Source organism: Hyla sarda, chromosome 2, assembly GCF_029499605.1.
Source record: "Hyla sarda isolate aHylSar1 chromosome 2, aHylSar1.hap1, whole genome shotgun sequence".
Taxonomy (NCBI): domain Eukaryota; kingdom Metazoa; phylum Chordata; class Amphibia; order Anura; family Hylidae; genus Hyla; species Hyla sarda.
The window spans coordinates 486,904,085-486,916,615 of NC_079190.1; the positions used below are offsets into that span (position 1 = coordinate 486,904,085).

The 12,531-nt window shown below is 48.1% G+C and overlaps 1 protein-coding gene across 6 annotated transcripts in view; it reads left to right on the plus strand.

The window, feature by feature from the left end:
* The window catches only part of ITSN1 (intersectin 1), a 193,420-nt gene that overhangs the window by 84,002 nt on the left and 96,887 nt on the right, over positions 1-12,531 (plus strand). For all 6 annotated transcript variants that reach the window (XM_056559559.1, XM_056559560.1, XM_056559563.1 and 3 more), the window contains 2 exons: positions 3,657-3,794; positions 7,801-7,913. In XM_056559559.1, coding sequence (XP_056415534.1) covers positions 3,657-3,794; positions 7,801-7,913 — 251 coding nt within the window. The remainder of the gene's footprint in view (positions 1-3,656; positions 3,795-7,800; positions 7,914-12,531) is intronic.

Genomic DNA, 12,531 nt, shown 5'->3' on the forward strand with positions numbered 1-12,531 from the left:
AGCCGGGACTGGGAAACTGGTCAGAGTTGAGGGGAAAATGGATGGTGCTACAGGGGTGTGGAAATAAAAAAAAAAAACTACTTGTCCAAGGGACTAAAGCGGAACACAATCTACTTGTCCCTCAAGAAAATCCACTTGTCCTGGTAGATTAAATAATTTCAACCAAAATAGTCTGATCCCCCCTAGACCACCAGGGATGGATATAAGATCCTTTAGACACTGCTGACAGCGATGATCTAATGGTTAATAGGTGATCGCAGTATGCCAGGCTATTAGCGGCCGGAGAGCTGTAGCTCCTCTTACACCCGAGCCAAGCCCAGAAAAGTCTAGATGTAACTTTTTGATCACCTTATAAAAAATTTCTAATAATGACCAAAAATGAACAATTCTGGACTATTTTTTACATTTACACCGTTCACCGTCCGGTTTAATTAACATCATATTTTAATAGTCTGGACATTTCCACATGCAGCGATACCACTTATGTTTATTTTTGTACATTATTTTTATTTAAAGAAAATTGGAAACTTTTATTAGGAAAGGGGCTTATTCACATATATTTGCACTTTTTAAAATATTTTAATCACTATTTTTCCGTCTCAATAGGGACTTATGTGTTACGGGGGGGGGGGGGGGTTCTGCTTCTCCAGTTTATGTGCTGCATTTTGTGTCAGAAAATGCTGGAAGTTGCATTTAGTTACTAGATAACTACAACTCCCAGCGTGCCCTGATACAGACTATGGTTGTGTGGGTGTTGCAGCATGTTGCACTGTATAGTAGTACAGTTAAGGTTATTGTGTAACATGCTGGGAGTTGTAGTTTTTGTTTGTGTCAGCTAAAGAGCCATAGGCTGTGTCAAGGAATACAGGGAATTGCAGTTAGTAACTACAACACCCAGCATGCCCTGATGCAGCCTATAGCTCTGCAGCTGACCCGAACCAACACTACAACTCCCAGCATGGTACACTTTTATAGTTCTACAGTTTAAGTTATGGTGCAACATGCTGGGAGTTGTAGTTTTGGTTCGGGCGTGTTTGTGTGCATATGAGGGGCTCTTGGTTGGCGGGTGAGTATGAAGGGGCGGGATTCTGGGGGTGCAATTTAGTGCGGGTGCCACTAAAAATAAATAAAATTAGATGGCACAACTGCCCTAATGCCCGACGTGACAGTCCGCTCCTATACAAAACATTCATGCATACACATATCATACATTCACCAGCCACTGCCCCATATCATACATACACACACTCCCGCCACTGCCCCCCCCCCCCCACATCATACATTACATACACACATACACTCACACCATACATATGCACACATCATACATACACCCACCGCTGCCCCCCCCACACATCATACACTACATATACACATACTCACACCATACATATACACCATACATATGCACACATCATACATACACCCACCGCTGCCCCCCCACACATCATACATACACCCACCGCTGCCCCCCCACATATCATACATTACATACATACACACATCACACATTACATACACATCACACATAGACAGACATCATACACACATCACACATAGACATCATACACATATACACTCCCACCATACATATACACCATAAATATGCACACATCATACATACACCCGCCACTGCCCACCCCACATCATACATCACATGCATACACACATCATACATTAAATACACATCACACACAGACAGACCTCATACACACATCACACATTACATACACATCACACACAGAGAGACATCATACACACATCATACATTAAATACACATCACACACAGGCAGACATCATACACACATCACACATACACTCACACCATACATATACACCAGTGTTTCCCAACCAGGGTGCCTCCAGCTGTTGCAAAACTACAACTCCCAGCCTGCCCAGGGCATGCTGGGAGTTGTAGTTTTACAACAGCTGGAGGCACCCTGGTTGGGAAACACTGAAATACACCATACATATGCACACATCATACATACACCTGCCGCTGCCCCCCCATCATACATTACATACACTCACACCCTACATATACAACCACCCTTCCTGCCGCCGTCTGCATTCTTGGCCTCCTCACCTGAGCCGCCATGAGTGGACATCAGAGCTGTAGTCCCGGCCGGTGTGAGGTGAGATTTCCGTCCTCCCCCTCACCCCCCTGCTCTGTGTTTTCCCTGTGCTAACTAGCAACCTCCCCGTGGTGGATTAGGTCCATGGGAGACAGAGCGGGGGGGGGGGGGGGGAGGATAGAGCTGTGTGCGGGGGATGGAGCTGTGCACGGAGCTGGGAGCCGTCTACATCCTTTCTCTCACCCTGCTGTGTCTTCTGAGCTCCGTCCATCCTCCGGGAGGGGAGATAACAGGGCTCTGCAGTCAGCTGGAGGCCGCCGCCCCCTCCATACACTCTGAGCACCGGTGTGAGGTGTAGACTTCCATCCGCTCCTGCGCCTCACACCGGCATTAAAGAAAAATAAGGGAGAAGTCTGTCTGTCCCTGCTAGCCCGATACAGGGCTAAATCTATGAACAATTCACCTGCCCGGCGCCCAAAACTACTTGTCCCGGGCGTCGGGTGATCGGATTTCCACATCCCTGTGCTAAATACAGGGTTAATCTTGAGCAAAACCTGTACCGCATGATTTGAGGCTCGGACGGAGGTTCATCTTCCAGCAGGACAATGCTAAAGCAACACTTAAGTGGTTTAAGGGGAAACATGTAATTGTGTTGGAATGGCCTAGTTAAAGCCCAGATCTCAATCCAATCGAAAATCTGTGGTCAGACTTAAAGATTGTTGTTCACAAGTGCAACCATCCAACCTGAAGGAGCTGGAGAAATTTTGCAAGGAGGAATGGGCAAAAATCCCAGTGGTAAGATGTGGCAGCTCATAGAGGCTTATCCAAAGCGACTTGGAGCTGTGATTGCCGCAAAAGGTGGATCTACAAAGTATTGACTTTAGGGGGGTGAATAGTTATGCACATTGGGGGATATTTATCAAAGGATTTAGACTGTTTTTTCCTGTCTTAATTTGTCGCACAGAAAGTCGCAGTCTAAATATGTGCGACTTTTTTGCGACTTTGTGCTGAATTTATCAACAGCAACTTTACAGCGACAAGTCGCATCGGCTGAAAGTGCGCCGAAATGTCAGACCATGTTGGAGCAGGTTTAAATACAGTCTAAAGCATAGATCACAAAGTCCGTGCGCAGAATTTATCAAGAGCCGTGCGCCTTTTGATAAATTAGGTGCACAATAGACCAGACTAACCCTCTGTAGTTTGGTCTATATTGATGCGGGACATAGACAGCTTTGATAAATCTCCCCCATTGACTTTTTCAGTTATTTTGTCCTATTTGTTGTTTGCTTGACAATAAAAAAAGTAAATAAAAAAAAAAAAAAACTTCAAAGTTGTGGGTATGTCCTGTAAATTAAATGATCAAAATGCTCAAACAATCCCTGTTAATTCCAGGTTGTGAGGCACCAAAATACGAAAAAAGTGAATACTTTGGGGGGTGAATACTTTTGCAAGGCACTGTAGCTATGAGGTATCTATGAGATAGATAGGTAGATGTGATATAGATAGATGTGAGAAATAGATAGAGAAATAGTTAATATATATTAAAAAAAATATATTTTCTTCCTCTCTCTCAATTACAGGAGTCTTTCTGATATTGACCAAGATGGGAAGTTAACAGCAGAAGAGTTTATCTTGGCTATGCACTTAATAGACCTCGCCATGTCCGGACAGCCGCTGCCTCCTGTTCTGCCTCCAGATTACATCCCTCCATCTTTTAGGTGAGCAGCATATGTTGTCTTTTTTTACTTTCCCATCATGGTTTATAAAAGAATTCATAAGCAAATGTCGCTTTCATGCTGCAATATTGCATCACATATTTGTGTATCCCTATATAATTCTAGATCCCCTAGATTACTGGATCCCCTGTAATGCATAAACACCAGTGGACTTTGTACTGAAAAGTGTAAGCATGTGCTCAAACCTTTGCCAAAAGGACACTCTTATGGTATATATCACATTCATTTTAGAGTATATGTACTGCTCCTGACAGGGCACTGTCAGATTCAAAAATCTCTTATATGTTGTAAATCTTGGGAAAACCTTAACCCTTCTCGGTCGCTCTTCATTGGGGATCACACAGACCATGGGTATATGCTCTTGCCACTAGGAAGCGCTGACACTAGGAAAAAAAAAAGTCGGCTCCTCCCTGGCAGGATATACCCGCCCACTGGAAGTGAGGTAATCAGTTTTAGCTAGTGTCAGTAGGAGGCAAGACACTGGGAGCTCTCCAGACTATTTTCTAGTAAGGCCTGTTTAGTTAGCTTTTTTCCACCCTTTTGTTTCTCATTTTAGGGTGGGGGTCCAGGAGCATGGCGCTACCTGTTCCCCATATGTGACAAAGGGGCACAGACATAGAGTATGTACTGTTAACTCCTTCTCCCAAACGGCCAGCGCCTGGAGATTGTACCCTGGGTCCGGGTCCCCCACTGCCCCTTCTCGCCCCACTATCTTAGCCTGGTATGATGCAGTGTGGCTGTAATCTGGCTGAAGCCGTCTGGGTGAGTATAAGAAGACCGCGGGTGATTATATGAAGACCGCAAATGAGAATATCATCCTCACCACCGTGCGCCCGCCAGTGGACTCAGTTACGACAGCCGTTTCCGTCTCCGGGCAGCCGCCGGCTTTCTGCGGCCGCTGATTTTATCTACTTCAGCTGGTCGGATCTCCTCCGGCGCTTGCTGGCCAGCAGGACCCATAATGGCAGCAGGTAGTGCCGCCCCCCTTCTTCCCGTGCTTTGCGCGGGAATCTGGAGACTAGCAGAGGGAGGACTCTCTCCCCTCAGTCTGCGCTTTCTTGGGCGTGCCAGACAGGAAAAGCTCAGCGCCTTTCTGCGCCTCTCATGGACAGAGCTTAGCTCTGCTCCTCCTCCCGCAGCGATCCCTCTAGGCTTAGGGCACTGCAGAAGTTAACGCTACCAGGGATGTCAGAGGCTGTCTCCCTTCTCTGACTCCCTGGTTCAGGGCCATATTCTCCTCCAGCTCAGCGGAAGCCTGTCTAGCCAGACAACGCTGTCACCCCGCCTGGCCTCGGAGCGGCAAGCGCTCCTACAGTGCGCTGCTCACCGCTTCTGTTTAGTTTTGTCTCCCTGCGCTCACAGTCACCACAGGCTGTATACTGCAGCTGGCTTAGTGCAGTTGTACGGCAAGTTGTCGGAGCGCACGATTAACTGCTTAGGCACCGGCATGCTCTCCAGATTCCTGGGTTACATTCCGTGCCTGGTTTCCCCTGAGTACCATGCCATGTCTACTGTGCCCACGGACGGTTTTATTCCCTCCCTTTCGGGGCATAACTCCGGTCCCGGGCCCTTTTGCGTTCCTGGCTGCCGCCTAGGGCCAGTTAGCCAGACAGTGGTCTGAGTGGTTCCTCAGCCACCTGTCATTTCTCAAATGCCTGATGTCTCTGCGGCTGGAGCTCCAGTACCCCACTACCAGTGTGCGGTGTTCAAAGAAGTGCACTGAGGTGTCCTATGGACCCTATAAAGGATGAAGGGGATACCATCCATGGCTCCTCAGCCTCCCCTGATCTCCCGGGGTGGCGGGGATTCTATTCATGGCTCCTAGGCCTCCCCGTCCTTCCACCTGTGACAAAGGGGGCACAGTGATCGGTTATATGACGGTTGTTCTCTTTTCGCCAGCTCCTGAAGGTGTACTCGTTCAGCCAGACTGTTTTCTGTACGGTTTCCGACACAGTCGGTCTCCCATCCCTGGGTTGCTGCATGCTTGGCTGGGGTTTCCTGTACCTCTCTGCTGCTCCGGAGTTCCTGTATAGGGGGAGGGGGGCGGGGGGAGCTCAGGCGGCTGTTCTGTTGCCTTAGTCATCAGCCAGGATGGCTCCGTGGCCTCATCATCTGCCCCCCCTTTTTTTCGCAGGGTGCAAGGTTTGCCCCCAATGGGGTGTTTCCTCCCTACGCTGTAGGTTGCTGCGTGTGCTTCTTACTTGCATTCGTAGTCATGTCTTTGTATCTTCCCAGCTCCAGTGTCCAGGATTCAGATCCCTCTGGGGACACAACATGGCACCTCCGTACCTCTGTGTTTTCTAAAGGTTCCTGGGGGCTACCTCCACGCAGTACTTTGATCGGTTACAGTAGGGCGGCATTTCCTTGTTCCTACAATACACTGCGCTCTTGGGAAATACCCTTCCTCAGGGGGTACAGGGATCAGGAAGCTTGGCACGGTCAGAGCCTGAGTCTCCTCTCCACCTCCCCTTGTTTTCCCCTCCACTAGGGGGACTATTTCGCTGAGCACTTTCTTCTGCCAAGATAGAGCCATCTCGCGCTTCCCCCTACATGGGTGGGATACCTGGTTGGGCCGCATGATTTGGGGGAAATGTGCGATTATGGAGGTAAATATTGTGATTTTGATATACGATTGCGGTATAATAAATGGTGAAATCCCCCCCCCCCCCCCATTTCATGTCCAATTCCCCCATGTCATATAGCCATTCCCCTCATGTCATAATATGAAATGAGGGGAATGACTATATGAAATAAGGGAAATTACTATCGGGGAGATTTATTAAAACCTGTGCAAAGGAAAAGTTGCCCATAGCAACCAATCAGATCACTTCTTTCATTTTGCAGAGGCCTTGTTTAAAAAAAAAAAAAAAAAAAGCGATCTGATTGGTTGCCATGGGCAACCTTTCCTGTGGACAGGTTTTTAAAAATATCCCCCTATATGAAATGAGGGGAATGGCTTCGAGGCAAATTGGCTATATCGGGGAGTAATTGCTATATGAGGGAGGTTTATTTTTTGCCATATGAGGGGGGGGGGGGTTGGCTATATGAGAGGGCAACGGCTATATGAGGAGTGGGAAAATTTGTCTATATCCAAGGGGGGGGGGGGAATGGCTATAAGAGGGGAGACTGCTATATGAAATTTACCCCCTCGTATAGTCATCACCCCCCCCCCCTGTAAGTGCGCTTGAGTGTGATTCTTTTTAAATGGGTTATCCAGAATAGAAAAACAGAGCTACTTTCTATCAAAAACCACTCCCCATCTGTCTCCAAGTTGGGTGTAATTCTGCAGCTTAGTTCCATTGAAATGAATGGAGCCAAGTTGTAAAACCACATCCAACCTGGAGACAGAGATGGAGCTGTTTTTTAAAGAAATCAGCTGATTTTTTCTATTCCTGGATAACCCCTTTAACTCCTTCCGGCGCTGCTTGAGCCATAGCTGCTGGAGCCTGAGCTGCTGCTGCCGTAGCATGGGTCGCCACTGCTACCCTAGCTTGAGCCACTGCTGGAGCAGGTAATCTCCTAATTTTGAGCAGGGCCAAATCAAAATATCACAATCCACAATAATCACGATTTGATTGCGATATATTGTGCAGGCCCAGCTGGGACAAAGTCCAGGAAGTCAGGACAGGACAAGCACTTCTCTATGCTCACTCCTGTTCTGTCAAACTCCTTTCTAAAAACAGAACGGATGGAGTTACAGAGCACCCTGCAGTGATTGGATGAAGATCCAGCACTTCAGACTCAGGAAGGAAATGAGGGCGGACATGCCTCTTCCTGAGCATTGGATGTCAGAATGAGTGAGCAGCAGAACAGAAGGATTTGTGAGCCAAATACTGAAGCTAGACACATAAAGACATGTTAAGCATCTGCATGACATAGTGAGTAACACTTACGCACTAAGGGTTGTTTTATGACACTTTTTAGGTACATTTTAACAACACTTCAGCTGGATCTGTACTAACTGAGATGTCTTTGGTTTATATTACAGAAGAGTTCGTTCCGGTAGCGGCATATCTCTGATAAGCTCGGTGTCTGTGGATCAACGTCTACCTGAAGAACCAGCAGAGGAGGAGCCGCAGGCAGCTGACAAGAAGTTACCAGGTTACATTTTGCTCTATTTTTTTTATTTTTTTATTATTTAATAACTATAAATGACCCAAAGAAAAGTTTCTTGCTCCTCTGTCTTACTTTAATTGATTCATAAAGAGAAAGACTAAAGTTGCATTTAGCAGCCATATAGATTCCTGCAGTTAATATTATACTAAAGGTTACTCCACTTAGGTTGTTGGAGATACTATATGGCATAAGTGCCCTAAAGGCTAGTCTCCTGTGAACCCAAAACATACATAGAGGAACGTATAGCTGCACCACAGATTCTCTGAACAGACACATTGAAGTAACTACTAAGTTTCTTTGAGGTAGTTGCATTGCAAGTGTTGACCATGCACCTTTAGTAGATGGCTGTCGATTGCTCGTTTGGTCTACAGATATTTAAATTTTTTTTGTAAATTACTTCTATTAAAACATCTCTTTCCCTCCAGCACTCACCAGCCGCTACACATCACAGAGGAGTCTCTCCTCCCTCCGTCCGACCACAGCGCCCTCTGCCAACACCTTCGTCCATGCCAGGAACCGCCTAGATGAGGAGCAAATCCCCATAGCAAACCTATCAACCTATCCTGCCCTGGACAGTTCCCGACATGGACAGAGGCACCAGCAGAGAGCACCGTGGCCAAACAGAAAAGAAACCCAAAAAGAAAAGAACCCCCTTGCAGCATCCGACAAACTACTAAGTTTCTTTGAGGTAGTTGCATTGCAAGTGTTGACCATGCACCTTTAGTAGATGTCTGTCGAATGCTTGTTTGGTCTACAGAAATTACTTTCCTATACACATCGGTACGGCTGAGTGTGCATGTGTTTTCACTGGGGAGAGCGGAGTAAGCTGCTGCCAACCTCTTTTGGTGACAGCTTATCTCCCCTGAAAGCAAAAGGATCAAGAAGCTCCAACCACCAGCTCGGGGAGAACTGTAAATTTATGATGAAACCTGCAGAGCAGAAATCTGCTGAACCATACCAAATACAAGCTATATAGTAGGCAAAAATAATGCTGCTCCCTATGTACACACAGGACAGCTTATACTGAAGAGCCACCAAAAATGACAGGTACTCTTTAAATATTTGCATTGCAAGAAGGAGGAATTTACGGAGTGACAATGGTGGTTACCTATGGCAAACTATACTAAAAGTATCAAGATCCCTAAACCACATGACTATTCCAACATTCATCAAATGCGGAGATGTTTTACTTATTTATAGTAGTTTAGGAGTACAGATTTGTGGTGTAGTTTAACCCCTTAACGACTGAGCGTTTTTCCGCTTTTGCACTTTCGTTTTTTCCTCCTCAGTTATTTTACCAACACAAACCAACATCCAAGCACACATCCATACATACATCCCGGTACCCTCCCCACCCCCCCCCCCCCCCCCACACCCGCCCGGAGACCGATCAAGCCGCAGCCTCCCCATCAGCCGACTCTGCTACCAACAACCAGGGACACCATATCGAACTTCCTGGGGCATTTACGACTAACATAAAGGGCCTGATATAATGGGACATACTTATTCACCAAGGCTATCCAACGAGAAAGCGGAGGGGTGGACGCATCCTTCCAAGTCATGACTACCACCTTGCGGGCACAAAACAGCTGAAAACGTAACAACAACCGTCTATGAGCGCTGAAAATCAAGTCATTAAGAACCCCTAAAAGACACACTGAAGGGCTAAACACAGAGGGAAATTCCAAATGCTCACCCAGGAAACCCATCACCTCCCTCCAGAAGGTTGCAATAACAGGGCAATCCCACACATCATGCAGAAAGGTACCAGTGTCCGCAGAACAGCGAAAACAAAGGTCAGAGGGAGACAAGCCAAAATGCTTAAGCTTAGCGGGAGTATAGTACAACCTCAGAACATATCTAGATTGGATCAACAAATCCCTGCTACTAACAACAGTAGAATAGTAAGAGCCCTCCACTTCCTTCCACTGACTCTCCGACAAATCCGGTATATCAGCCACCCATTTATTAAAAGCCAAAGAAAAGGGACAGGGCCCCAATGACTGGAGAAGGGCGTAGGACTGGGTGAGAGGTTTAGAGAGATCCGTGGTGCCCAAGAGAAGCTCCACCTCCGAGAAGACCGGGGTAAAGGTCAGGGAGCCAAACTGCGCCTGCACCGCATGTCGCAGCTGAAAATACCTAAGCATAGCAGATACGGGGATGCCATAGCGCTCCCTCATCTCTTCAAAGGACAGGAAAACCTGGTCCTCCCGGAACAGGTGGGTCACAAATTTAACTCCATGAGTACCCCAAAAACTGGCCTCCTGTAATCCATGCAGGTGGGACACATGAAAGTTCCCCCACAAGGGTACCCTAGGAGATACCAGTGGCAGTGAAAATTTATCAGACACCATGGACCAAACCTTAGCCACAGTTAATAGAGCAGTAGGAAAGGAGGAGCCAGGGTGATACCTGTAAAGCGTATTAGTCATAGCTTCATGATCCCATCAGCGCCCCCGCCAGGGCTGTCGCTGAGTTCTACAGTTCCAGGTCGATCCACCACGCTGCATAGACCAACTGAGAGGCAAGAGAATAGTTATACATATCTGGGGCAGCTAATCCACCCCGCTGCTTGGGGGCCTGAAGCAGGGCCCGACCTAGTCTGGGAGGCTTCCCCTGCCAATAGAAGGATCCCAAAGCACTGCATAACGAGGTGAAATACTTCCTAGGGGGAATAACGGGGGACAGGTGAAACAGATAGAGGAACTTAGGGAGATAAATCATTTTAAAGATATTAATTCTGCCTGCCAGGGAAAGGGGGATGGAAGACCACGCGCGCAGTCGCTCCACAGTGGAGTGCAGTTATGGCCCCAAGTTAAGAGTCATATAATCTAGCAGGGACGGAGTAACCTCCACTCCCAAATATCGAAAACAAGGAACCACCTGCACCCCAGCCGGGAGAGAGGGCGGCAGAGGGATCCCGGAGGACAGAGCCATCAGGGAGGACTTAGCCCAGTTAACCTGCAGACCAGAGATTACACCAAAGCGGGCAAGCAAGTCCATAAGGGACAACAGGGAGCCCTCCGCATCATCCATATACACCAAAGTATCATCAGCATAGAGGGAGACCTTCTCAACTATAGACCCCCTGGGTATGCCACAAATACTCGGGTCCTTCCGAATAGGAGCCGCCAATGGCTCAATCGCCAGCGCAAATAAGAAGGGAGAAAGCGGGCACCCTTGTCTCGTCCCCCTACCCAGAGAGAATGGGGCTGAAATGTCTAAGTTAGTACGGATCCTAGCCCTAGGCTTATCATAGAGCAGGCGAACCCAAGCACAAAATCGGGGGCCAAACCCAAACACCCCCAACACCTCCCACAGATAGGGCCACAAAACTGAGTCAAAGGCTTTATAGATATCCAGACTCACGACCACACCCGAGGGAAAGCCCCTATCCACTTCCGCTATGTTAAGCTGCAAACGTTTCACATTCACATCTGTAGCCCTGCCCGGCATAAACCCCGTTTGGTCAGGATGAATGATAGCACCAATGATGCCATACAATCGGGTAGCCATAACTCTAGCCATAAGTTTAATATCGACATTCAGAAGGGAAATAGGTCTATAGGAGCCAGGGAGCACTGGATCCTTCCCAGGCTTAGGGAGTACCACGATGAGCGCCACCCTCATAGAATCAGGAAGGGAGTCAGCATCGGCAATAGAGTGGAACAAATTACACAGAATAGGGGCCAGACGCTCCTCATTCATCCTGTACCAATCACCCACCAGCCCATCTAACCCCGGAGTCTTTCCCCCAGGAAGATCCTTAATAGCCTGAGCTACCTCCTCCAAAGTAAAAGGGGCATCTAATGCCTCCGCCTGAGCCCGCGTAAGCGAGGGAAGAGCCAGGCCCTGGAAGAAGGAGAGAATCTCCCCCTGACAGGGCACCGAGGGGGCAACATATAAGGAGGAATAAAAGTCCTGGAAGACTGCATTTATCTCAGATGGAGCCGTAACCACCACCCCATCACTTCTCATAACACAAGGAATAGAGGCTGTTGGGCGGGAGGCCCTGGTCAAATAGGCCAATAGTTTACCGTTCTTATCACCAAAGGCAAACATAGCAGCCTCCCTATCCGCTAACTTCAGTTGAACCCTGTCTTTCTGGACGACTAATAAGGAACGCTGAGCCTTGGCCCACTCCCTTTCGGCCTGAGGTGACGGATTCCTAATATACTCCGCCTCCAGAACCCCTACCCTCTGCAAGAGAGCTACCTCCATGGCCGACCTACTTCTCCTCTGACCCGCCCCCCCTGCAATAAAAGCACCCCTTATCGTGGCCTTGTAGGCATGCCACTGAACCAAGGCATCCGGATAGTCTGTATTGTGTTCCCAGTAGTCCGCATGGGCTACCCCAAGAGCCTCCACTACCGCCTCAGCCTGTAACCAGCCAGGGTGCATGCGCCAAATACGGGAAGGTGGGGCAGGGCCTAAATGGAGAACAACTAGCAGGGCAGAGTGGTCTGAGATCCCCCTAGAGGTGTAGGAAACGTCTCATCCTCGGAAGCTCATCCTCGGATGCCAAAGCCAGGTCAATGCGAGAAAACATCCTATGGGCCGCAGAGTAAAAGGAGAATGAGGACCCTGCAGGGTACTTCCATCT